Source organism: Tympanuchus pallidicinctus, unplaced genomic scaffold (assembly GCF_026119805.1).
Source record: "Tympanuchus pallidicinctus isolate F22 unplaced genomic scaffold, pur_lepc_1.0 scaffold33, whole genome shotgun sequence".
Classification (NCBI taxonomy): domain Eukaryota; kingdom Metazoa; phylum Chordata; class Aves; order Galliformes; family Phasianidae; genus Tympanuchus; species Tympanuchus pallidicinctus.
In genome coordinates, this window is record NW_026294751.1 from 1,732,607 (window position 1) to 1,756,707 (window position 24,101).

Here is a 24,101-nt window from a genome sequence, read left to right on the forward strand (position 1 = left end):
TGCGTGGCAGCCCTGAGCAAAGCAGCTCTTTTCCCCCGGCCCCACTGCCTGCCCACAGCCCAGGTTTACCCCTGCACTGCCCTCTCCCCCCCCCAGGATCAGGCCCGTGGCTCCCTGCAGCAGCCGGGTCCCAGGGACAGGGGGGCACAGTCCTGCAGAAGAGGCTACAGCCAAGGATCACTGCAGAGCCAGGCATTGTGGCCAAAAGGGCTTTGTTTGAAAGCTGAAAAACTGTAAGAAGAGGGATAGAAGAGTAGCTGCCAGTTGCACAGGGATGGAGCCGAAGATCACCGACCCTTTGAAGTTGGGTTGTTCATTAAAGAAAAACTAAACTCGGGTGTCCCACCAAGGAGGCAGCGGGGCTCATTTGTGCTTGGCACGAGGGAACTCCCTCCTGCCCTTGTCGCGGCCCCCGAAGTAGCGCACGCGGTGGATGGCCTGCAGCTGCCGCTCGATGGTGGCCCTGATGTCCACCTGGTCGGGGATGTGCACGTAGCGCACGTTCCTGCCGGCCACGAAGATCTCGTCCAGCTGTGACACCACGCCTCGCCTGTCTGTGAAGGTCACCTGGGCCAGGCGCATGTTCATGAAGGCGTCCACGTTGGCCACCCGTCCCGTGGCCGTGCTCTCATCACGGAGATCCACGGTGGTGACGTGGCCGTGCAGGCCCTGCAGCAGGATGACCAGGCTGTTCTCGGCGATGGTGCGCTCCTTGACTGAATGGCTGACCTCCATGGTGCGGCTGTGGCAGATGAACGGAGGGAGATGCTATGCTGTGCCCCTCGACCTCCAGGACTGGGCACCAGCACGTGCTTCAATGCAGCTGTGGAAGCATGGCACGCTCGTGTACGTACACACCAGCCTGGCAGTTCCGCCAGCCCTCTACACACGGGGGCACGCGCTGCCTCCTCCCCGTGCACACGGAGTGCTCATTACCTCCCTCCCTTCGCTTACCGCGGTGCTCGCTGCTCCCTTCCCTCGCATAACCACCTGCGCGCTGCCCTCGCATCCCCCATCCCGCCTTCTGCACTCCCCCCCCGCACACTCAGTTCTCCCATCCAAGCCGCACGCATCCCCTCACCCGCAGGGTTTGCAGCCCCCTCCCTCCGCACATCCCGATCGCCCCCAAGCCCGCTCACCGCCCGCTCCGGCAGCAGGAAGCGGCGGCCTCGCGCGCTGCCCCGCTCCGTCCCGCCCCGTTCGGCCCCGCCCCGCCCGGCGGCTCGGAGGCAGGCTGGGAGGAACGCCTTTAATGGCTCACAGCCCGTCCATCAGCGCCAGCAGGTCCTCGCCCTTCCCGCAGCTCTCCGCGCACGGCTCCGCCACCTCCAGGTCTCCCAGGATTCGCTCCAGCTCCGCTCGCCGCGCCGGTTCCTGCGCAGAGATACGGGCTCAGACCGGCGACGTGCAAAGCTCTTAAGGCGGCGGAGGAGGAGCGGTTAGACTCCAAGTGAATTCACGTACCTCGGTGGCTTCGATGTTCACAACCTTGTAGGATAACTCCTCAGGTCTCGTTAGCGCCGCCTGCCTTGATTGAAAGTATGAAGAGCGCTTTACGTGATGTCACCCTGTCACATCCCACCCATCCCACAGAAGGTCAGCAGTGTTTGTCACTGGTCCGTCCTGAGGATCCTACAGATGAGCGATCTAGGCAGCATTCCTGTTTCTACCAGGCAAACTAGGATGCGGATCCCATTTTGGACATTTATCCCTGCTTTGGGCTTCCTAAACGTGGAGCAGTGGAAACACCTCCCTGCCGGGAGGGGGCTGCAGCGCTCCAGCCTAAACGCCTCCTCACCTCCCCTCAGCTTCTCTCTGAAACAGGAAAGCTAAGGGGGCTGAAGGCATCTAACGCCTGATCTGTGGCTGGACCTCAGCCCAGACTGAGCCGGTGACCACCAGTGTCACCTGAAGGCAGTACGAGACCCTGCATCACTGAAAAACCAGGAACACAAATCCCCTTCCTTGCTGAGTCTTTAAAAAAAGTCAGATAAACTGCTCCTCTTTTGTTCCTGCAGGGAATATCAGGACATGGATAAGAAAATACTAAAAAGGCTGCTAATCTGTCCCTAAAAAATCTGTCCCTGTTAAGGATCAGCTTCAGCCTCCAGGCCTTGTCCACATGTCACTACATCTCAAACCCCAGACCAGAACCAGCTCGAGCGTACTCTTCCTCTTCATCTGTCATGAATAAATTCAGTCGAAATCCCGTCTCGCTGCCACCAGGTTTCTTGATCTCCAGACCTCCCAGCAGCCTGGCTAAGAACTTCAGTTCTTCTTTAGCAAGAGGGTTTGGGGCTACATTCTCCTGCAGAAAACAGCAATAGGTTCGTTGGTCGGATTACTAGGAAAAAGAGGGCTAGCAAGGTTACCATAATCTAAAATTGCATCAATATGCATTTTTATGTACATTTATGTATTGTTAGTGGCACAGGCAATTCCTCATTATCAGTCATATATTCATATAGTGGTTGCTTGCATTTCTAGACCCAGGACCAGACAGTTTTTCAGCTAAATCAAGGAGCTGTGAAATCAGCAAACCTAGCTTCCCGATTTCTGAAGAAATGAAAAAGAGGAAGCAAGATTTCTGCAGACCACTTCATCAGCTTATGTCTACAATTAGTTAGGAAAACATGCCCATAGCCTCACTCAGACAGTAGTGAGAACTGAGGCTCACAGAGGCTCACAGAGAACTGACGAGGTTTGGAGAGAAACAAACAGGCAGGTACCCCAGAGTACAGACTAAAATGATGCCACTGTTACATGAGAACAGAAATGAAGCAGAAGACAGAGCAGCTATCTAGTGAATGGGCTGGAGGAGGGCAGTGTGTGCTTGATCAGTGACTGCAGCTCTCAAGGGATGGAAGAAACAGAATGTGAAGTCTGATGAGTGTGGTGAAACCCCTCTGCCCTGTGTGACCACCTGCAGACCTTGCTGACACACCTTGCTGCCAGGGTCATGAGTTTTACCAGTGACAGCATCAGAAAAGCATTAACCTTTGCACTGGAAGCCAAGGTTTTGGATGATCCTGACGTGTGTGTCTCTGCTGGCCGACTAACACTGTACCTAGAGAGAAGAGCACACCAGGAAAACCAACCTGTTATTTATTTGTGATACAGAAATGGCAGGGAGCAGCACAGCACCTAAAAATGACTTCAGGATATTTTTTCTGAGGATTGTAAGCTGCTGAGAGGTTACAGTTCTGTTTTACAGGGTATTGTGGCATTAAAACATGTCAGCAACAAAGCAAGAACATAACTGACTCATTCTGAAAAAGGAAGAATTACCTATGACAAATGTGAAGAATAAACCAGTAATTCCTTGAATGCAATTAAACTGAATTTCCATTTCACAGAACTCGCAGTGCACAGTGAGCACTATTTCCAGCTCTGCTATAGCCATGAATCAAACTGTGGCTCCTTCTCACAGCTGTTTATGCACACTTAGCTGGGTGTTGTGTTTTACACAATGGCTTTGTGAAGTAGCCAAGCTAGCTGATAATGCCAGAGATGCAAAAAATAAATATACAAGGCTGAAGACACGCTTCTGAACAAACCCATCATCAGTGTTCACTCTGTATTTCTATGTAGGACAAAAATGACTTACATGTTTGTTCCAAGTTTGAGGACTCTGTCTCCATAAAGCTCAAAAGATCCTTCCCTTTGTGGAGTGACATAATTTCCACCAGTGGTGAACTCGCTTCTTTTAACTTCATCTCCATTGCAATTAAACATCCTTAAAAACAACCCGACATTGAAACAAATTCAATAGATCTATTCCTGATTTTCAGCACTGTACCCTTTGCCTACTGTACAAAAAAAAAAAGGGAATAAAACCCTATTCTGTACACTGGTAAACACCTGTTTTAAAGGAGAAAGGACTAATAGCTAATTTACTGGAATGGGAATGGCAGACACACAGTTAGCATCTCACTGCTGGGTCACTTAGTGCCAGACTTGCTTTATCAATAGCTCACTGGAGGTTCAGCTATCCTTGCAACAGCAGAGACACTCGAAGCTTCTGGCACTAAGTGCTCCTTGCTGAGCAGCCACACATGCAAGGCACTGCAAACAGTATTCACCTGATGACTCCTGGTACTTCTGTACCCCAAGGAACAGGGCCTGATATTGGCAGCACAAAGCGACCATTCGAGTTCTGCACTTTATCCTTCAGAAAGATGGAGACCTGCAAAAGAACATTCCATCCTCTAGAGACTCAGTTACACGTCTTCTGTTCCGAGTTCTCTGAAGTCTTCCAGCCTAGACTGGGATTGGTTTCCTAGAGATTCTGATGTGCCTGGGCTGAAGCCAGCAGTGTATTACTGTAGTGCAGAGGACAGGCACATTTGATCCAGTATGAAAAGAAAAGTGTGCCCTTCATGCATCTGAGTATGAGCAATTAATTTACAGAGCATCAAGGCCCATGGCCTGAAGTTTGAGGTCCTTATTTCCATATCAAGTGTCTACAAAAAAACATGTACTAATGAAAACCTGAATCAGAAATTATTCTACACAGTCACCTGTGAAATAAACAGGTAATTAGGAGTGGTTTTTTTTTTCCTCCAGGACATGTTAGAATTATTCAGTATTATTGTACTAAATGTGCTCAGCATGTGAAATCATGAAGACTGAAGTTACAAGCACATCGAGATGACCGAAAACCTTAAGCACCAAAACCAAATGCAGTGTGATTACAATGAGACACATCCACATTCCAACCAACCAGTTACACTGGGCTCTTACCCTTATGTGCATGTCCTGAAAAAAAATGAGGAGTGTTTGCCTGATGAGCTGAAATTCACCAGCAGAGAGACAGCTGTACACCTGGAAGAGAAACAGCCCGAGGTGAGGCGCTGTGAGGGAGCCATGCTGCTGAATCACGCTTGGTACGTGCAGCTCAAGCTCCACTTGAGCACGTGGATCAAGCTCCACTCTCAGTGGGGCACTGCCTGATGCAGCAGTTAGTCTCTAAGACCAACCTGGAAGAGGAAAATCCACGTGTTCCACCATCCTGCTAAGGGTTCTCACCTCAATCAGCTGTCGGAAAGTTTCATCCACTTGGTTCAGAATGGCAGGGGCATCACAGATGAAATCTTTGATGGCATCCAGGTGATTGAACGTGACCAGCAGGATGTCTTTGGGCCGGGGACACAGCAGGACTTGGTACTTGAAAGCCATAGTCATGAGATCATACAGCTGCAAAGCAACACGGGAGGTTTTGGTTCCATTGCAACACACACAGCAACGATTCCATGCTCATGAAGAAAGGGTTCTGAACATTCTTTTCTTTTAACACCTGCTTAAGGGTAAGGAAAGCATTTTAGCTTTGTTTCCCAAGGAAATGACACCTCTACAGTGACACTGCTGTTGCTCCCTGGGTCTCTCCAGCAGTCTTGAGCACTGCTGGCAGTTTCAACACTAGTGACCCCAGGGTACAGCTCTGACAGGTAAGTGAGCTCCTGTGACTTCTTCCTTTTACCACCAGATATGCTGTTTGCAGGCAAGAGTTCTTCTGCCTGCCATTGAAAATAGTGAGTGTTAGCACAGAAATGTATATATATTTACATATATATACATATAGACTTTTTGTATATTAAAAATCTGATTAAGATTGCTTACTGAACCTCTTAAAGTCACTTGCATGTGAAACTCAGAGTATTTCCACTTAAGGTGCTGAATTATCTGGAACTACTACAGATTTTCTCACTGTTTTCTCATCTTAGAGCCATTTTTACAAAGAAATCCAGTGGGAAGAGGTTTGTTACAAAGTGCTTCCAAGTACAGTGACCTGCAAACAGCACAGTGAGCACTGCACAGATCCCAATTTTACCTTATCCATGCTGGCCTGGTTCAGTCTCATGATTGAAGCATGAGCTAGCCGGTCATACACGGTTCTCAGAGCTTTCTTGGAATAGAGTTCCTGTGGTTTAAACAGCTCTTCCATAAATTTTTTATTGAACATGGTTGTGATGATGTCATTCATAACTGCAAAGACAGAGAGTATCTGTTTCTGCTTCAGAAGCACAGCACTCACCTCATCCTTCCACACAAACCCGATGCTGAAGGCTCCCAGGACGCTTTGGAGACGTGGTGCGGAGCTGCAGCAGCAGCAGGACGGGGAGCACCGTGCCTTAATGCAGGCACTTCTCTCTGTGCCATGTTGTTCTGAGCAAGCAGCAGGATTTCTGCAGACTGTCCCCTGAGGCAGAGATGTTTCTAAGCTGCAGACAACAAACCTTGTTTTGCCAGTGGGAATAAGGCTGAGTTTGTTGTCTTGTTTTTACAGCAACGGCTAGCTCTTTCTCTTTTAAAATAATTGTGTTTACAGGCTTTGCTGGCATGTATTATCTGGAAAAGCTACAGTTCTGCTTCCTAAGACGACTGTTTTGCATCAGTCTGGGCTTTTTTACACGTGTTTTTCACAAACCATAGCTACCTCTCTGTCCCTGTTCCCCTTTTTTGCCCTTAACGCCGTCAGTTTTCCTCTTCTACACAGAAGCCCTGGGATGATTCCAAACGCCCTGAACCAGACAGCTACCAACAGGCGTGGATCGGAGCAGGGCCGGCCGGGAGCTGAGAACGGCACAGTTCAACAGCTGGCAGCTCTGCACTTCCTTCCTAGAGCTTCGCTCTGAAGGATGAATTCGGAGGTGGTTACAGGACTTACTGAAGACTCGGAGAGGATCAGGAGCACCCAGTGTGAGGTCTGTGCTCTGCTTCACAAGCTTTCAGAGCAAAGGAGATAGAGAGCTTTTTTGCAGTGATTCAAGCAGCCCAGCTTTCCTGCTGGATCCCACGCCTTTGTCACAAATCTGATACATTCTATGGCATCACCATAAACAAGCATTTATTTCTCTATCAAAAAACACTGAAAAAAAAATCAATTTCAATTCACAGAGATTATTGTACAAGCGTGAATTTCCCTAAGCAGATCACTGCTACTGAAGCTTGTAATGATAGCTAATTCTTATGGATTAGGGACATCTCAGGGGAAGCAACAATGAAAAAGCAAAGCAAAGTTAATGTACCACTCACTTCATCTTTTCTTAGATGATTATTACCTCGGGAACACTGCTAGGTCTGTCAGAGATACTGAGCACCTGGACGCTGACAGCTGTTTCTAGGGGGCGAGTGCCTTCTGAAGTGTGGATTAAAAACAAGCCTCATTACCAATGGAAAATAATTCCCTTCTCCTCCACAGATAAATTGGCCACAAAACCACCTCTGCGTGCAGCGTGATGCAAAAATCCTCCCTTCTTCCAGTGGAGAAAAGCAAATACAATGTATTATTATGCATTCAATTCTGCATGTAGTCAATTAGGACAAAAATAAGACTTTCTGCCTTAGGCTGCAATCAGGAAGAGTTTTTGGTGAAGTTTCCCACATGTGTTGTCTGCACAAAGACTTCTCCATCTTAGGAGGGTCGCTGATAACCAGCGCTGTCAGGAGACAAAACATCTCACAGTGTGCCACTGCAGCTGGAAGAGACTTGGAATGGAATCAGAACTGTGTTAAGCACAGGAGAAGCCTTAAAGATTATCTTCTGAAATTAAAATCTCTTGTATTGGCTACGAAAATCACTGAGAAAGACATCAAATATCAGAGCGAAGGGCAAACCTCACGAGGTGCACTGGATAATGGCAGAGACCTCGGAGCACAGGCAGTCCCTAAGGACGTGCTTACACCGTTCTAACAGTGGAAAAGAAATAAAGGAGTGTAGCTCAGGGGGAACGGCACGCCAAGCAACACAGCAGAGAAGCAATTTAGCAGAGGGGGATTTCATCAACCGGGATGGGGAGAGGGAAACCAGGTACAGACAGTGCAATGGACGGAAGAGAAGCCGAGGCTCACAGCGGTTTCTGTCGTGTCGCTGCACACTGACACATCTCAGCCTCGTATGCATGACATGAGAGTGCAGTCTGCACATCTGGATTGTGCTCATGCTTCTCCAAAGACACTCAAGACAGTGAAGGGAATGGTAGGAATCCGAGGCGGTCACACATCTGTTTGCAGGGCTCTGTAGCTCCTAACAAAGCTGACACAGGCGGTGCCTCGCTGCTGCCTTTACCTGCAGCCATGGGCTCTGCTGCCTGCTTTGTGTCCATGTTTCAGAGATCATCCCGAGAGCAGGACTCACAGGCTGGGCTTTTTTTCTCTCACAGGAAACACTGAATCGGCAACAAGAGATCAGTTTTTGTGCCTGTACCATCCGAATCTGATAAGGCAGGATTTTATAAAACTTATCTCTGTTTTGGATGTGATACAAGAGGGGAACACGGCATCTTTTACACTTCTGAGATATTAAATGCTGGAAAAGCACGTTCTTACAAACAGCATGCAATGGGAGTGAAGAAGTGGGGGATAAATCCAAGGTATTCCTGTTTACCTTCAGTAAATGTTCCAAACCCAGTAAGGACTTACTTTGAAAAAAACAAAAAGCAAATCATAAGGCTGATCTCTCTTAACAGGGGGCTGCTTAAAGACACTGGCAGTTCACCTGACAGAATAAAAATGGGATCATTTAAGAGATTTACTTTCTCATCCAGCTGCTTACCTCACCCTGACCCCCACCATTTGCAGGCAGAGCCTAGAAGGAAATCACAAAAACCTGCAAAACCTGAGCTCAGACCATCTCCAGTGATCACTCAAGTCAACACGGGCTGGCTGAAGCGTGGATAAATGCTCCTTTGTGATGACTCTGCTGCAGGGATGGTGACCACTGGCAGGGATGGGTAAGCAGCTGGATGGAAGGGCCTCACATCTCTCCTGAGTTCGCTCTTCAAAACCCTAAGCAGTGAATTAGAAATATCTCAGAGAAATGCAGCATGCAGGTGGCATTCTTGCCAGTAAGCAGAAAAACCTCACAATGCTGACACAATTATTTGCTTGTCTTGATACGATGTTAGAAAAACTAACACTAGGATTACAGGTTATGATCTCTCTACAGACATCACCTTCATTAAATTGACAAATTGCCTTCATTTTGTTTTTTAAGTGACGTGATTTGGAAATATTCCCTAAATATTTATAGCTAAAGCATCTTTTAAAGAATATCACTCCTCCCTGAGACCATCACTGGAGGGCTGCAGAACAGCATACAGTGTGTTCACATACAACGAGCCTCACGTGTGCATGTAGTGGTGTTATCAACTGCATGCAGCCAGATTACAGTACCTCGTTTCCTGTCCACATCTGTCCATTCATCTACACGAAGCATACAAAACAAAAACATCAGTTCAAGAAGTAAGAATGGGAGTTTCAAGGAGGAGAAAAGAAATAAAGAGAAAAAATATATATATATCTAACTAATGGTCTTTGTTTTTTTTTTCTCATCAGCATTCTGTGTTTATCAAGAAAAAAAACCCTGCTGTTACCTGACGCCCTTCTGCTATTTGGCATCTTTCAGTTTCAAGGACCACATAAAAGATGAAACCCTGTTCTTCCCCTGGAAAATCCTGGTGCTTCAACAGAGCGAAAATTTCACCCTTGACTGAAATTCAGTGTTTTTTGTTTTTTTTTTTGGTCTTTTTTTGGCACTTATTAGTGAACAATATTTCAGTAAACAGCTTTAAGTAGTAAGAAATGCCTCAGTGAAGATCACATCTCAGTAAAATAGTAGAACTCAAGCTTTCTGCTTTTAAAATACAAAAAGACATGCAGACCTTGTTCAGATACTCACTATACACAGCTAAGTTTAGTCAGAGCTACAAACTGAAGGCTACACAACCAGCAGCAGGGAGGGGGAAGTGCCAGCTCCTCTTTTGAGCACAGCCAGCTCTATCCCACTGTGCACCTCTCCCAAATTACCTTCACAGAATCACAGAATGGCCCGGGTTGGAAGGGACCTCAAGGATCACAAATCTCCAACCCCCTGTCACATGCAGGGCTGCCAACCTCCACATTTAATGCTAGACCCAATTGAACACTAGGTTGCCCAGGGCCCCATCCAACCCGGCCTTGAACACCTCCAGGGATGGACGGGGCATCACAGCCTCTCTGGGCAGCTGTTCCAGCACCTCACTGCTCTCATAGCAAAGAACTTCCCCTCTACATCCAACCTCAATCTGCCCTCCCTCAACTTCAAACCATTTCCCCTTGTCCTGCTGTTATCTCCCCTTTCAAAGAGTTGATTCCCCTCCTGTTTTAGGCTCCCTTTAGGTACAGAAAGGCTGCACTGAGGTCACCCCGCAGCCTTCTTTTCTCCAGGCTGAACGAGCCCAGCTCCCTCAGCCTGTATTTGTAGGAGAGGTGCTGCAGTCCCCTGATCATCTTCATGGCTCTCCTCTGGACCCTGTCCAACAACTCTCTGTCTTTCTTGTACTGGGGGCTCCAGACCTGGACACAGTAATGCAGATGGGGGCAACCTTCAGTAACACATTCCAACAGCCACTATTAGAAAAACGTTGTGAAATTTATTTCACTTAGAGGGCTTTATTTTCAGACAGCAGAAACATGTGACCAACTTCTGTGACAGAGCTGCGACACCGTGGGGTTGAAACACATCCCCAGGGCTCCTTCTGATGACACGCCGCAATGCTCTATGGCTGAGTGATGTTCTATTGCTCTGCCCTTCCACGGCGATCGTATCTGTGCCCATTCCTGCGTTACTACGGGAGTTATTACCAACAAGCTGAGCACGTGGAAAGGAACAGCAGATCGCTGCTGGTTCGGCAGCAGCCTGACAGGAGCAGCGAGGCAGGGCCAGGCCCGCTGCTGAGTGCTTCCGGAGCCCGTCTGCTTCTTCTCACGGCCCGCTGCTGCTCGGGGGAGGCCGAAGCGCGGCCTCAACGCGCGGCCCCCGACCCGGCCCGGCCCCCGCCCCACAGATCCGACACGGGCAGCCGGGGCTCGGCGGGGCAGCTCACCTTTTCGGGCCTTCTCGCCTGGGATGCTCTGGGCGCGCAGCCGCTGGTCCAGGATATACAGCATCTCTCCACCCAGGTTGAGGAACAGCAGCGGCAGCGTTCGCGCCGACATGGCGCCCGTAGCTAGCCGCCAGCCGCCGTCACCGGGCAACGGCTCAGCCAATCGGAAGGAGCCGTCTTGGCGCGACCAATCAGAAAGCGCCGTCTTGGCAGGTGGACGTTGTGCTGAGCGCTGCGCCGCTCAGCGGGTGAGGCTGCAATGACTGCCATTGAGTGCTTTTAGTGCGGAGCTCCGTGCGGTCGTGGCTGCGGCAAGGAACTGCGATGGGACGCTGCAGGAATTGGCTGTTGGACAGCACTGCCCCCCACCAGCTCAGGCTGCCCAGGACCGCGTCCCACCTGCCCCGGGCGCCTGCTAGGGATGTGGGCAGCCACAGCTGGTCTGGGCAACCTGTGCTACAGCCTCACCTCCCTGTCATTTAAAAACATCGCTGCCTTCAGAAAGGCACTGGGAACACAGAATCACAGAATCACCCGGGTTGGAAGGGACCTCAAGGATCACGTAGTTCCAACCCCCCTGCCTAGCAGGGCCACCAAACATCCACATTCAGATCAGGTTGCCCAGGACCCCGTCCAACCTGGCCTTGAACACGTCCAAGGACGGGGCATCCACAACCTCCCTGGGCAGCCCGTTCCAGGGCCTAACCACTCTCCTTGTGAAGAACTTCCCCCTAACATCCAACCTCAATCTTTCCTCCTTCAACTTGGATCCATACACCCCAGAACTCCTCTCAGCACAGGAAAAAAACCAGTTCAGGACATAATCTGATGAAGCAGTTCAATGCAAAGCTCTAAAACACTTAGCCACTCACTGCACTATTTTGGGTACTCATATGGTGCAGACCATGCGTGCACGTAAACAAAGAGGCCGTGTGCCTTTTGGGAGCTCTTTATTTTTGGAGAGGCTGGCTGTATCACAGACCCAATGTGCTGCTATACAGGTGTCCCCTCACTTTGTGCCTGCTTCTCCTTTGCAGCTCTGGCTCTCTCTTGCCACTTTCTTCTCTCCTTCAGCCTCTCTTCTGCTTTCAGCTTCCGTGCCTCCTGGAAAACCTGCAGAAAGAAGGTGAGAATATGGGAGAAAGGGAAGGTCAAAGGGTCTGTTGCCCACCACAGCCATTCCACCACCACTGCTCACTGCAACACAGAGTGGGATCTAAGTTCCTGCAGCAGAGTGTTCAGTGAGATCAGCTCCTTTGTGTCTTCCTAGGGGTCTGCAAATAGCCTGTTATTTAGGGCACCATTCTGAGGTATGGAGCAATAGCTATCCAATCTCTTATAATTTTACTGGATTGAAACTTAGTATTTCTAGACTGAGGGCATTGTTGAGCTTTTTGATTCTGCTGTTACATCAAGATATTCAGAGTAAACGAGGACAATGGCCATATGCATATTTCTGTTCTAAAACTGCCATCATATTTAATAGTTTACCTATTACCTTTGAGGAAAAGCTACACTGAATCATACATTTCTGTGCAAACCAGCAACTCAACTTGAGGTTCTTAAGCATGTTAGACCCTCATTATGTGCTTCACCTCCCACTAAGTAACCACCTTTCACAGAGCTCTTTGCCGAGCTCTACAGTCATTATATTATCATTGTCTCCTCAAATCTAAAGCACTGACTTGAAGGCCTTTTATCTACCAGCTTCTGCCAGCTATCTGTTCCAATTGCATCCTCTACAAGATTTTTTCTGCTCCAGCTACCCAGCTTTCTCTCTGGCTCTCTCCATACCTTGACACAGAAAGCCTTCTTAACAACCCAGCGCTTGGTGACCCTCCTGAAGTAGGCAGGCCGTGGTGCATACTGGATGTTGAGCTGCTTGCAGGTGCTCTCAAAGACGTCGTAGCGGACACGGCGCAGATAGGCCAGCAGTTTGTTCCGGCGATCCATGGCCATCAGCATGCGGCGACGGTTATTTTTATCCTGCAAAAGACTTGACGTTCACTGGATCGCAGATAGATTGCTCTTTCATCCCAATAAATTACTCAGAACAGAGCAGATGATGGCTAAAAGGACACAATCAGGTTAAGGACAGTATCCGAGAGCAATTTTTCTTAGCAGGTATGGCAAGAACATTAGGTCACCACAAGAAGGTTCAGGAAGACTTGATTTACTTTGCAGTGAAATTGCTTTCTCCAAGCTTCAGTGTCTTGGAGGCGAGGAATGCAGTGAAGGTCTGCTGGCTAAAAGCTCTGCTTCCCCTCAAGCGTACATTTCCAGAAATAACACAGGCTTTTGCTTTTTTCTTTTTTCTTGTTTTTGCTTTTCCAGGATTTAAAGGCGAAAATAAAATCTTGGCTCTATTTGACAGTTTGATTTGTTCTTTGGAAGAGAATATGCACAGCTCGGTTCACACCACTCAAGGCTCTCTCTCATGGAAGCCATCTCCCTACACTTTACAAGCAATTCATCTAAAAATAGGCTCGATTCAAGTACTTTCAAAAGGTCTTCTCTGCTGAAACGTTTGGTACAACTTCTGTGTTCTTAAAACTAAACTCTGCTCTGTTTTAGGCTTCAAGCTTTTATGATTAGCTAATAGCTACAAACTTTTTTCAGACACAGCTGATTAATTTGCTCCTTACCTTTTCCATGGCATTAGGAATCTTCAATAGACCTTGTTCATAAAATTACACTCGTGATGTTTTGCGTTTGGGCTTCAAACCCACGTAGTTTTAGATGGGGAAACAGCCATTATGACATTAATGCAGTCCTGTCCATAAATATTTTTACAGTAGAACAGAGGAAGAATATGGCTGAAGCAATCACATTAGTAATGCTGACAGCTAAGCAATGAAACCTGATCAGTAGATTTAGCTGAGCTCTGCTCCAAGCTATCTGCTCAGCCATCTCCAACAACTCAGTAACCAAAAAGAACACATTCCACCTTTCAGTTGGTGCAAATGCAGCTGCAACTGAGCCAGCAGCTTCCCAGACTGACAGCAAGGAGCAGTTACTGTTATCTTACAGACCATCTTAGGAAAGCCATAATCCCCAGCATTAAAATCCTTTTGTCCTTAGCTCAGAAAACAATCTGAACAGCCGCTGCCTCAGACGTGTGGGTTGGAATTACTGGCAGTTACCTTGGGATGCCTCTGAAGATGCTCCTCAAAAGTGCGGATCTTGGCAGTCAGTATGGCAGCTGTGAGGACAGACGTGAGAGCTGTGAGAGAGCAGCAGCTTTGCAGAGTGAGACAGCATCATCTGCATTCCTTTCAAAGCACCGCTGCTGTTCTTATGGGTACCCACTGCACAACAGCAAATACTTCCACACAGCCTTCAGAGCAAATGGTAGCACAAAATGCAGCCTACATAAACTCAGGTAACAACTATCACCATTATAAAGCTGACTGTTGCAATTCCAACAACTAATCACGTGGTTTTCCCTGTAAGGCAGGTGCTTCACCTCATTTGAACACTGGTGACTTTATGTGGCCTTCATCTCTGCTCTGTGCTTCAGACAGAGCTTGCCTATGCAGAAAGAAATCTGGTTGCCATGGCTAAAATCTATCATTTTGTTTCAGTAATATCTTTTACAGGTGCAATGGGGAAAGTGTTGCCAAACTACATTAAGCTTTAGTGCAAGGCTAGGTATTTCATAGGGAAGAGATTAATGAATCCCTTCAAAAAGTATGGAAATTATTACACTCTATCAAGTGAAGAGTTCTGCAGCAACCTTGTCCTGGCTCTTCCCCCATCCGTTATGACTTCAGGAAACAAAGCTGTATATGGGCATGAAAAAAAAATCATTTCCAAACTCAGAGAGTGATCTTCCAACTGAAGTTCTGCCATTTGCTTTTTTCTTCATGCCCCGTTCATTCAGCCATAGATGGAATGCTGCAGGTGCAGAAGCCATGGAAACAAAACTGACAGACGTACATCACTGTAAAAGGGCTGCAGCAGCACAGACTATTTCAGAGAAGCCTTACCCTAACGACACAGCAGAGCCATAAAAGACTCCCTTATGAGCAAACACTGACAAAAGGGGCAGTTTCACATCACGTTGAGTAATGACATGACAGGACCATAAAGGCTTAAGTGACTTGCCAACACGCCCAGTAAAGACCTTTGTATAGATAAATAAACTGAGGCAAAACGTTCCCGTTGTCAGCAGGCAGCAAGATGTTTTCATGGCACCTTTCAGATGCCTTTGGCACCTCTAACAACGTGCTCGAACTGCTCCCTCTGTGCTGAGGGTGTGCATTGCCTGGCAGCATTCCCAAACCCTGTGCAGGCCCACCTGCCTCCCAGGAGCTCTCCTGAAAGAGATTCTCTTGGTTGCTACAGGAAATTTGAAGTGATGGGGTGGGAACAGCTGAATAAAAGCCAAGTGAACTCTGCCATCATCTGCCAACCATAGGGCTCTGTTTCTTCTAACTTACTTTGCACCTCAAAGGAGCCATTGTCACTGGGAGACCTCCTGACCTTCTCTACCAGCTGCTGTATCTTTATCTTCATTTTCTCCCTCTGTGAATAACAAAAGAAGTCGTCACTTTCTGAAGAACGCTGTATGTCAGAGCCATCCCAAATCTTTTCCCAAATGCCCAAATAAAGACTTTGTAGCTTTACTCCAAGTCCACCCTAAAAGGTGTAAGAAGTGCTGCAAAAAAAAAAAAGGAGCACAGCAGGGAGGGAGCACAAAAAGATTTCAGCAGAGAACAGAATCACCCTTGTTCAAAGGAAGAGCCCAGGCACACCCCTCTTCCCAAAGTTGCAAGGGAGAGGTGTTGAAGAGGTCCAGCTGCTCTCATGAGCAAAAGACACAGAGCTAAAGCTGATCTCACACGGCAGAAACCTTCCGTTTTTGCACTTTTTTAAGCTTAAGTGGAAAGTGGTAAGAAACAGTGAGATCTCTGTGATGCCTTTCTTGTTTGTTTCCTTGCTTTCTGGGCATATAAAAAATAAAAGCCATTTGAAGAACATCCATGGTCCAGGGTACCACTTGCTGTAAAACAACCCGACCTGCAGCAGAACCATAATGCAGCTGCATCTCCTCCTGTGATTGTCTGACACTTCATTCTCTTAATACTCAATTATTATAAAAGAGAAGAGCCCAGGATAAACTTTAAGAGCATGCAAGACTTATTACCTTTGTGCATTTAACAGCCCCACAGCTGCAGTTACTGAGCAACACTTAGAAAGTAAATGTAGGGCATTTAACAATGTAGGCAAGTCTTACACAAACGTGTTTGCTACTCCATCTAGTCTTTATACAAGTGCAATAAAACTAACCTGGCTTGCCATTTCCAGTGACAATAACCTTTTCACTACGTCGTCAACGCTGCAAGGAGAAGGAATATTAGTCTATCAGCTTAGAATGAAGTATAATAACATAAAGTTGGATTTTCAGAACACATTAGTTTTTCTCAACTTATTCTAGAAGTTTACAGCAACTCTCCTCCCCTCCCAAACTTGTCAGATGTAAACTATCTTTGTATTCCTAAGAAGAATAATGGTTGAGATCACATAAACATCAATTAGTTTTGCTGCTCCGGAAAGAACAGCATGGAGTATTTCAAGTCACAGTGAAGTCTTAATCAATTCCAAAACAACACTGCATATAAAATGGATGCTAAAGGCTAACTGAGCACCAAGTTAAGCAGCCAAGGACAAAATGATGACTTTTAAGACTTGCTTCTTCAAAGACCTGTGAAAGTCTCATTCACACCACTGGGGGCTCTCCCTGCACCACACATGAGCAGTTCTAGAATCAAAGCATGCAAACACAAAACTCTGAGTGCAAATTTTAGAAGCAGTCAAGCATTTTGAGTCGTTCAATTATATGCTCTTTAGCACATGAGTTCAAGACAGGCTTGGGTCATTTCTAAGATTATTATTTCTATTACATCAATATTATTTCTTTTTCTGTGCACAACAAAGTCCACAAATGTGGGCAACCAGCACTTGTGCTCAGTGTATCTTACACTAAGAAAGCAGAAAGTTAAAGCACTGCTGATCAGTGACTGCTTCTGCAGATTGACTTTCAAAACAGCTTTCCAACTGTTGTGCACAGCAGTGACCACAGAACATTAATTACTGAGCAGGTGACGGGCTGCACAAACTGCCTGTATGCATATAAAATACAAAGTTCTGAAGAGACTGATCATTCCTTCATTATGTCATACCTATTTACTACTGGGACATTGGCGTAATCTTTCTTCAACATTGTTGGAGGGAGATCATCCAAATGGCTGGGGATGTCTACAAAAGAAAGATCCATGTTTGAGGAACAGCAATACAAAGCCAGAGCTCTGAATATATAAGTAAGTCAGAGGAAACATGCTGCAAATAAAACAGACTAAATGCTCCAAACAAGAACCAAGACATTAAGAGATGAAGCTGAGATGACAGGAATTGTGTGAATATACCTTTCAACTTCCTTCTCACAGGTCTGGCATAACATCTTGCTGTCTGAATAAAAGGACCGCAAGCTTGAAGGAAAGAAAACAAAGATTTCATAGAATCACTGAGGTTGGAAAAGACCTCTAAGATCATCACATGCAACCACCAACCCATCTGCACCATGCCCACTGAGCACATTTCTAGCTTATTAGATTGTTTGCACTTTTCTACCTACATTCCTACCTGTCTCAGTCTGTACAAAACAAGCCAGAGCACTCAGACCACAAGGTGACCCTCACGGGTTTTCTGTCCCACGGGAACAGCTCCAGGTTGGTTCTCAGAGGGACCAGCAGGAAGAGATGACAAACACCCCTCAGCAAAGCGGCGAAGGGCTCCCCCCCCCCGCTGCGCTCATTTAAAGCGCTTACACCGATTATTAATTCTACTAATTTCACACACGAGTGCCTCTCCGTTACCCTCAGCCACTGCCTGCGTGCTGGCAGCAGCGCGGCACGGACAGCAGTGCTGACCTTTACCTCACACCGCCGCCTGCTGTGCCTCCTCGTGAGCCGTGGATGCTCTCAGGCCGCCCCAGGCCCCACCGCAGGCCCTGCCTCTCCCATCGCTGCACACCCAGCTCCTTCCCGCCTCTATGTTCCCTCCACCGCCCCACGGCCTCTCACCGGCCCCGCGGCCGACCCTCAGTGCGGTCAAGGCCCCGCGGGCCGCCCCCGCCAGGCTGTGGCCCAACGCCAGCATCTCCTCACGGCTCACGTCTCCCCGCCTCTGGGCGCCGCCATCTTGGTCCAGGCGGTGCTGCCGAGCGATTGCCGAGCGCATCGATCGGGGCGTGACTCCACGATTCTATGATTTTTTCAGACCCTTCCCCTTCCGCAGTGCCTTCAGGCCCCATCGTTGCCCTCCCCGTTACCCCAGCTTCCCCCGTCGCCCCGAGGAACGCGAGCTGTGATCCGAGAAACCTCCGTGTTTATTGCTGGGGCGCAGCAGGGGCACCGAGCGCCTGCAGCCACGGGCAGTCCGCGGGAGGAGGGGGAGGCAGGGGTGGAGGGAAAAGGGCCCCTATGGGATTTCAACCCCACGGAATGGCAGGTGGGGCTCCAGGCCCGGCTCGGCTCAGGGGATCGGGTTTGGTCCGTGGCGGGGCTCAGCAGGGTTGGAAGTCGTGGAGCTCCTCGGCCCCGCTCACCAGCAGCCCCCGCAGCAGCGGGAAGTCGAGGAGCGGCTCCTCCAGGCTCCCCCGGGCGCAGCTCTGTGCGGCCCCGCGGAACCAGAGATTCTCGTAGGATTCGGGGCTGGGGTCCGAGAGCAGAGGCTGCGTGGAGCTGGAACGCAGGTAGAGGCACGGGGCGACGCGCTGCGGGCCACTGGAGCTGCCGCCCACCACCTGCACGTACTGCACGGGCTCTGCCCCCGGCCCCACTTTGGCCTGAAGCGTGCCGTGCTGCTGCATGTAGGGCTGTGGCAGGGCAGGGGGCTCGGCTGGGGGCTCCTTGCCCCACGTGGGGGCCTGCTTCCCCGCTGCCTTGTCAAGCACTGTGACGGTGGAGATGGTCGCCAAGCCGGGCTCCTTCACACCGGGGGCCTGCAGGGGCTCCTGCTCTGCTGGCACCCACGTGCCCAGGCTGCTGTTGGCTGGGTCAGGGACGCTGGGCCAGAATTGCTGCTTCACCCTGGGGGTGACAAAAAGGGGTGAGGTGAACCTCAGGAAGGAGGTGTCCCCTCCCTGCTTCCTCCAGCCGCACTAGGGCCAGGGCCGTGGCTGGGGCTGCCCAGCATAGGGCAGAGGTGAGTCCCAGCCTTGCAGTGTAATTCTCAGTGTTCACCTCCCGTTCTTCTGGAAGCAGATCAACAGGATGATGAGCAGGACAAAGACCAGCACCAGGGTCAAGAAGAGGAACTGGATTTCGATGTCATCTGGGAAGCAGGCGGGGGACAGGGTCATGGCAAGAAGTGTGGAAGTGTCCCTTGTCAGTGTGGGGCACCTCTGCCACATGGTTCCATCCCCACCAGTGTGGCCTCACCTAGCACGGTGGTCACCAGCGTCAGGCTGGTGCCATTGGTGCTTCCACCAGCTGTAGAGGCCATGATGTGCACTTTGTAAAGAGTAGATGGCTTCAGGCCTTGGATGGTGAAGGAGCTGAGGGAGGAATTAACAACAGCACCTGCAGAGACATGGGGGCTGGTGGAAAGGCTGGGGTGGCTCTGCTGCTCAGCCACAGTCAGGGGCACCTCCCCCCAACAGCAAGGCCTCAGGCATCTCCAGGTCTGGCTGGGGCAGGGGCTGCTGGCATCCCCCACAGCACCCAGGTGAGGCAGGGAGCAGGGCCAGGACTCACTGGAAACCTCCGCAGTGCTGTTTGCCCAGAAGACAGTGTAGTGAGTGATAAAGCCATTCTGCAGCTCCACGGCCACCGGCTCCCAGCTGAGCTCAGCCTGGGACTTGCCAATGCTTTTCAGGTGGAGTTTTGGGGCATGGGATGGTGCTGAAATGGAGCAAAACATGAGACTGGGCACGGTACAGAGCTGGGCTGAGCCCTTCTGCACAGCCCCTAAATTATGGGCACGTGCATGCAAGGGTGGGGTTGGTGAGCCCTCTGGGACCAAAAGGGCTGGAAGGACAACACACCCTTCTGCTTGGAGTAGGCTGCTACATGAGCAGGTGTCCCAACAGCATCCTTGTAGAGGGGGTACACCGAGATGTTGTACTGCTGGAAGGGCTCAATGCTGTCTGCAACAGAGAGCAGAGGGGGGAAGCAGGTCTGGGGGCTCTGACTGCTGAGAGCCCCACATCACCATCCTGGCTGCTCTTTGACCAGTGACAGGATCGAGAGCAAAGAGGGAGTGTGAGAAGCGGGCTCAGCGCAGGCTTTATGCCATGAGCTCTGGATGCAGGCACAAGCCAGCCCTGCAGAGCCCATTGGGAGCCCTGGGACCCCCAGCAGCCCCCAGCTTACCCTGGATGAGGGTGGCAGTGGTGGTTCCATTGAGCTCCAACTGCCAGCACGCACTGCAGTGCCTGGGCTCTGAGGACACCTGCTGCCACTCCAGCACGTAGGCAACTGGTGGGACCGGTGCTGCCTCCCAGCGAACCCACAGGCTGCGCTCACCCCTGGGTACAGCTCGGAGCCCAGCCAGGGGCTGACCTGTGAGGGAATAAGCAGCCAGGGTGAGATCAGAGGAGAGCATCCCTGCTCCGCTCCCACAGCCATGGCTGTGCCATTGCTCTGCACCTCGTGGGCAGGTCGGTGCCACCTCACCTTTCCTCTCCAGTAGGACAACCTCTGTGGCTGATGACTCGCCAGCGGCATTGTAGGCTGAGAGATAGACCCTTCCTGTCTTCTCTGGCACGGTGAAATGGCACTGGGTGTCGGTGGTGTTGCAGACAGTTTGTGGCTCCCTGCCTCTCCTCCTGGACCCCAGGGTTACCCGGTACCCCAGCACACGCCCATTCGCCTCCTGCCGCCGTGGGGCCTGGACACAGGGCACAGAACATGCCAGGGATGCTCAGTGTCACAGTGATGCTGTGCCATGCCCAGCTCTGCCTGCCTGTGCTCACCTTCCACCGCAGCTGCACCTCCATCCTGCCCGCAGCTGGCTGGGTGCTCCACCACGCGTCCAACTTCCCTTCAGGGGCTGCGTGGGGGGACGAGGGATATGAGGGGAGAGTAGTGGTGTGCCGTGGCCATGCTACCCAGGGGTGGGCAGGATTCCTGGTGCCCCCCACGCACCTTTCTCATGGGTTGTGTAGTTCCTGCCCACGCTCCACTCACTCCAGTAGCCTCGTGCTGAGTCCCGACGGCACCGCATCTGGAAGTGGTACAGCATCCCAAAGAGAAACTTGCAGTGCTGCACACTGCTTGCATGGCCTGGGATGCCTGTGACCTGGGAGGAACCAGAGCAGGGTTGGTACAGGGTGATAGAGCAGCCAAAGGGGACACTGCCATCCCCACAACTGTCCCTTTGAGTCACTGCACGAGTCCAGCTGTCACCTTTCCCCACCAGGGCGCAAGAAGTGCTCCCATAGCACAGCCCCAAGGTACAGGAATCAGGGCAGGGAAACCTGGAGCAGAGGTGGGGGATTGGCTCTGCCTCCATCAGCACTCACCACATCCCAGGAGGGGTCTTCGGCAGCACGGTAGCGCAGCTCACAGCACAGCTCCATGTGTGCATTGCGTGGGGCCATGGCCCAGGTCAAGGTGATGCAGTCGGTCTGGGGAGGCACGGAGTGGATGCTCTGCAGGATGGGGGGATCCAGCTTGGCTGCAAGGAGAGCCACAGGACACGGGTGCATGGGAGGGACAGGAGTTGGAGTGCAACGAGGTGCAGGGATGCAGAACTGCTCTGAGCAGCCTATGCTCAGCACAGCCTCGTGCTGCCCGGGAAGCTTCCTCCAATAAATAGTTGATGGGAGCTGGATATATTATTCATAGACCTCCTGAATAAATGGGTAATCAATTGCTGGAGAGAGTTGTGGAGTGCAGCAGGTCAACTGCTGGCTCATAACCCGCCGGCTCGCACCGCGCGGCTCTGCAGCGTGCCCATGGCACCTATTCATCTCCTGAAGCCATTCATCACGGCAAAATATGACCTACGAGCCCGGCATGCTTTAATGGCTCTCTAATGTCCTTCTCTCACCGCTAATTAGCTTCCCCATCCCTGATCTCTGTCACTCACCCACATCCATGGGGTCGATGCGGAGCCGCTCTGACTCGGCTGTGCCCAGCGCGTTGGTGGCTGTCACCCAGAGCTCCATGGGCCGGTACAGCTGCAGCAGCCGCCGCGGCACCGTGCACTGACTGCGTCCATTTTGTGGGGTGCAGCCCGTCACCGCTGGGGATCTGCTCCTGCAGTGAGGATGGGGTGGGCTTGGGCCCGTATGATGCCCATATGAGGTTGGTTTTTGGATAAGATGGCTGGGATGTGGCTTACGTGGCACACTTGAGCATGACGTTGGTGGGAAGGTGGCCGTCAGCTCCCTGCTGCCAGCGGCACGTCAGCCCATAGTCACCGAGGTCCAGCAGGCAGCTGAGGTTGGAGGGCTTGCCAGGGGGGTCTGGGGAGAGCAGCCAGCAGAGGAGCTGGGCAACATGGCCCGGATGTGACAGCCCCAAAGCAGCCCTGCGGACAGCAACCGCTGTTCTGCATCACTGCAGAGCAGATGGGCGCGCTGCACGGCCACGCACTTACAGCCTGCTCGGATCTCAGCCATGCCGACCCGCTGCTTGGTGCCGTTCCACTCCACGCAGCACCACAGCTTGGCCTGCGGGCGGTTGAGCTGCGGCACGCTCAGCTCAGACACTTCAGTGCCCCCCACACCACGGCGCTGCCTCCCCGCCATCGGCTCGCTGTCCAGCAGCCAGGAGATGTGTGGCTGTCCATCCTCCAGCCCCCGGCACCGCTCCCGGCGGATGGTGCATGATGCAGTGATGGCTGACCCCATCGGCACCACCGGAGTGTCCACGGCCACTGAGGCGCAGTCCAGCTCTGCTCCGCTCTGCTGGGTCCCTGCAGGAGAGGAAACGTGTCAGCCCCACAGCGTGCAGGATGGAGGGGCCTCTTTCCTGCACGGGGCCCCGCGGGAGGGGAAGAGATGAGCGTTGGGCAGAGCTGTGCAGCCCCATCCTGGGACGGATCCCCACTCACCACTTGGGCCAAGGAGCAGCAGCAGGGAGAGCTGCAGCAGCAGGGAGGTCCCAGCACCACGCCTGGCCATGCTCTGCTCTGTGCTTCGGGCATCACCTGGAGTGGGGGGCAGTGAGTGGAGATGGGGCTCGGGGTCGGGGCTTGGCCTGGTGCTGCCAGGTGTTGGTGGAGGAGAACCACCTCCCCCAGTGCACGCTGTGCTCAGTGGCACCGTGCTGCCCAGTTCTGTGGCACGAGAGCCCTGTGCCCTGCTGTGCGCCGCGGCTGATCGTATCGCAGGGATCGTTGGCTGCTGCTGGAGAGATTTGTGGTTAGAGCGAGGAGGGAGCTGAGGTTGTGCGGCAGAGATAAGCTGGTAGAAGGAAACAGATGAATGAGGGCACTGCAGCAGGGCCAGCAGCTCTGCAGGGCCTGAAGGTGCTGCCAGTGTTTCTTTGCATCCACGGCTGGTCCCGATGCCAGCTCTCCCCTTCTCCTCACACCATCCAAGCACATCCTCCTGGTGCCAGGCTCCTGCCCTGTGCTGGCACTTGGCACTCAGCACCCAGCACAGGGGGAGAACATCATCTGCCCCATATGGCACCCACACACCCCAGCACTCGGGGACAACAGGGACATATGCAGACAGGGTGCACCCCACGCCCAATCCCTACCTCTGCTCCACACCTTCTGTGCCCCGCGTTGTCACTGCCCGCTCCCGGTGCTGCTCTCCATCTCCTGATGGTTTTCTGTGCGCTGCCCGCTCTCCAGCATGCTGCTCTCGCCGTTAGTTCCTCAAAACCAGTGCCGTTAATTGCTGCTCTCTGAAGGAGGTGATTGCAAAACACTTCCCTGCAGGCTGGGCTGCCTCACGCTGCAGGAAGGAGAGTGGCACGCACGCATCCCGGGGGGAGCAGCACCCAGCCCCATTCCTCTGCCCCACTACAGGACGGGGCCCCACCAGTGGGACTGCACTGAAGGTCACAGCGAAGGGACACGGCAAGGGGACTCAGGGCTGTGATGCGGGGACTTGGCAATACAGCAGGAGGACACAGGGACACAGTGGAGGGACACGGCACGGGGACATGGGCTGCCCTCCCCTTGCTGCCCACAGGCCTGGTGCTTAGGCCAGGGTTGTCAGCAGCTCCTGGCCCTGGGCTGTGCCCCACTGCAGGGCAATGCCAGCGCTGC

General features: G+C 51.4%; 3 protein-coding genes across 4 annotated transcripts; all 3 read right to left on the reverse strand.

The window, feature by feature from the left end:
• Window positions 1-195: 195 nt before the first annotated feature.
• OSCP1 (organic solute carrier partner 1) lies at window positions 196-11,069 on the reverse strand. The gene is given in 12 exon segments (XM_052698814.1): window positions 196-823; window positions 1,262-1,374; window positions 1,465-1,528; window positions 2,169-2,308; window positions 2,998-3,067; window positions 3,608-3,736; window positions 4,083-4,186; window positions 4,744-4,824; window positions 5,029-5,196; window positions 5,831-5,985; window positions 9,175-9,204; window positions 10,866-11,069. Coding segments are annotated over 12 exon segments (1,626 nt in total). The 5' UTR covers window positions 10,978-11,069; the 3' UTR covers window positions 196-363.
• A 729-nt stretch (window positions 11,070-11,798) lies between these two features.
• Window positions 11,799-18,122, reverse strand: MRPS15 (mitochondrial ribosomal protein S15). The gene is made up of 8 exons (XM_052698796.1): window positions 17,951-18,122; window positions 17,294-17,356; window positions 17,051-17,126; window positions 16,158-16,206; window positions 15,308-15,392; window positions 14,009-14,067; window positions 12,660-12,851; window positions 11,799-11,978 (listed from the first exon to the last, which is right to left on the reverse strand). Exons 1-8 carry the CDS (start codon window positions 18,105-18,107, stop codon window positions 11,859-11,861), a joined length of 801 nt encoding a protein of 266 aa, XP_052554756.1. The 5' UTR covers window positions 18,108-18,122; the 3' UTR covers window positions 11,799-11,858.
• Window positions 18,123-18,237: 115 nt separating this feature from the next.
• On the reverse strand, window positions 18,238-23,712 carry CSF3R (colony stimulating factor 3 receptor). 2 transcript variants are annotated; one of them, XM_052698784.1, is made up of 15 exons: window positions 23,598-23,712; window positions 22,932-23,027; window positions 22,476-22,793; window positions 22,218-22,341; window positions 21,963-22,132; window positions 21,394-21,548; window positions 21,017-21,170; window positions 20,845-20,921; window positions 20,546-20,759; window positions 20,243-20,431; window positions 19,915-20,016; window positions 19,625-19,771; window positions 19,310-19,450; window positions 19,112-19,202; window positions 18,238-18,958 (listed from the first exon to the last, which is right to left on the reverse strand). In XM_052698784.1, exons 2-15 carry the CDS (start codon window positions 22,999-23,001, stop codon window positions 18,433-18,435), a joined length of 2,478 nt encoding a protein of 825 aa, XP_052554744.1. In that variant the 5' UTR covers window positions 23,002-23,027; window positions 23,598-23,712; the 3' UTR covers window positions 18,238-18,432. The 2 variants fall into 2 exon arrangements, with proteins under 2 accessions (XP_052554744.1, XP_052554743.1); XM_052698783.1 differs by having other exon boundaries at window positions 23,585-23,712.
• Between the last annotated feature and the right edge of the window lie 389 nt (window positions 23,713-24,101).

Bases quoted from the DNA above. Each gene is read 5' to 3' on its own strand.
- CSF3R (XM_052698784.1), bottom strand. From the start codon at position 23,001: ATGGCCAGGCGTGGTGCTGGGACCTCCCTGCTGCTGCAGCTCTCCCTG. The intron at 21,171-21,393 runs GTGAGTGCTGAT...GGTTCCTCCCAG, and splicing joins AAGACCCCTCCTGGGATGTG to GTCACAGGCATCCCAGGCCA. The intron at 19,451-19,624 runs GTGAGTCCTGGC...ATGTCTCTGCAG, and splicing joins CAGCACTGCGGAGGTTTCCA to GTGCTGTTGTTAATTCCTCC.
- MRPS15 (XM_052698796.1), bottom strand. From the start codon at position 18,107: ATGCGCTCGGCAATCGCTCGGCAGCACCGCCTGGACCAAGATGGCGGC. The intron at 17,357-17,950 runs GTGAGAGGCCGT...CTTTCCTTCAAG, and splicing joins GAGGGTCGGCCGCGGGGCCG to CTTGCGGTCCTTTTATTCAG. The intron at 12,852-14,008 runs GTAACTGCCAGT...AGTCTTTTGCAG, and splicing joins ATCTTCAGAGGCATCCCAAG to GATAAAAATAACCGTCGCCG.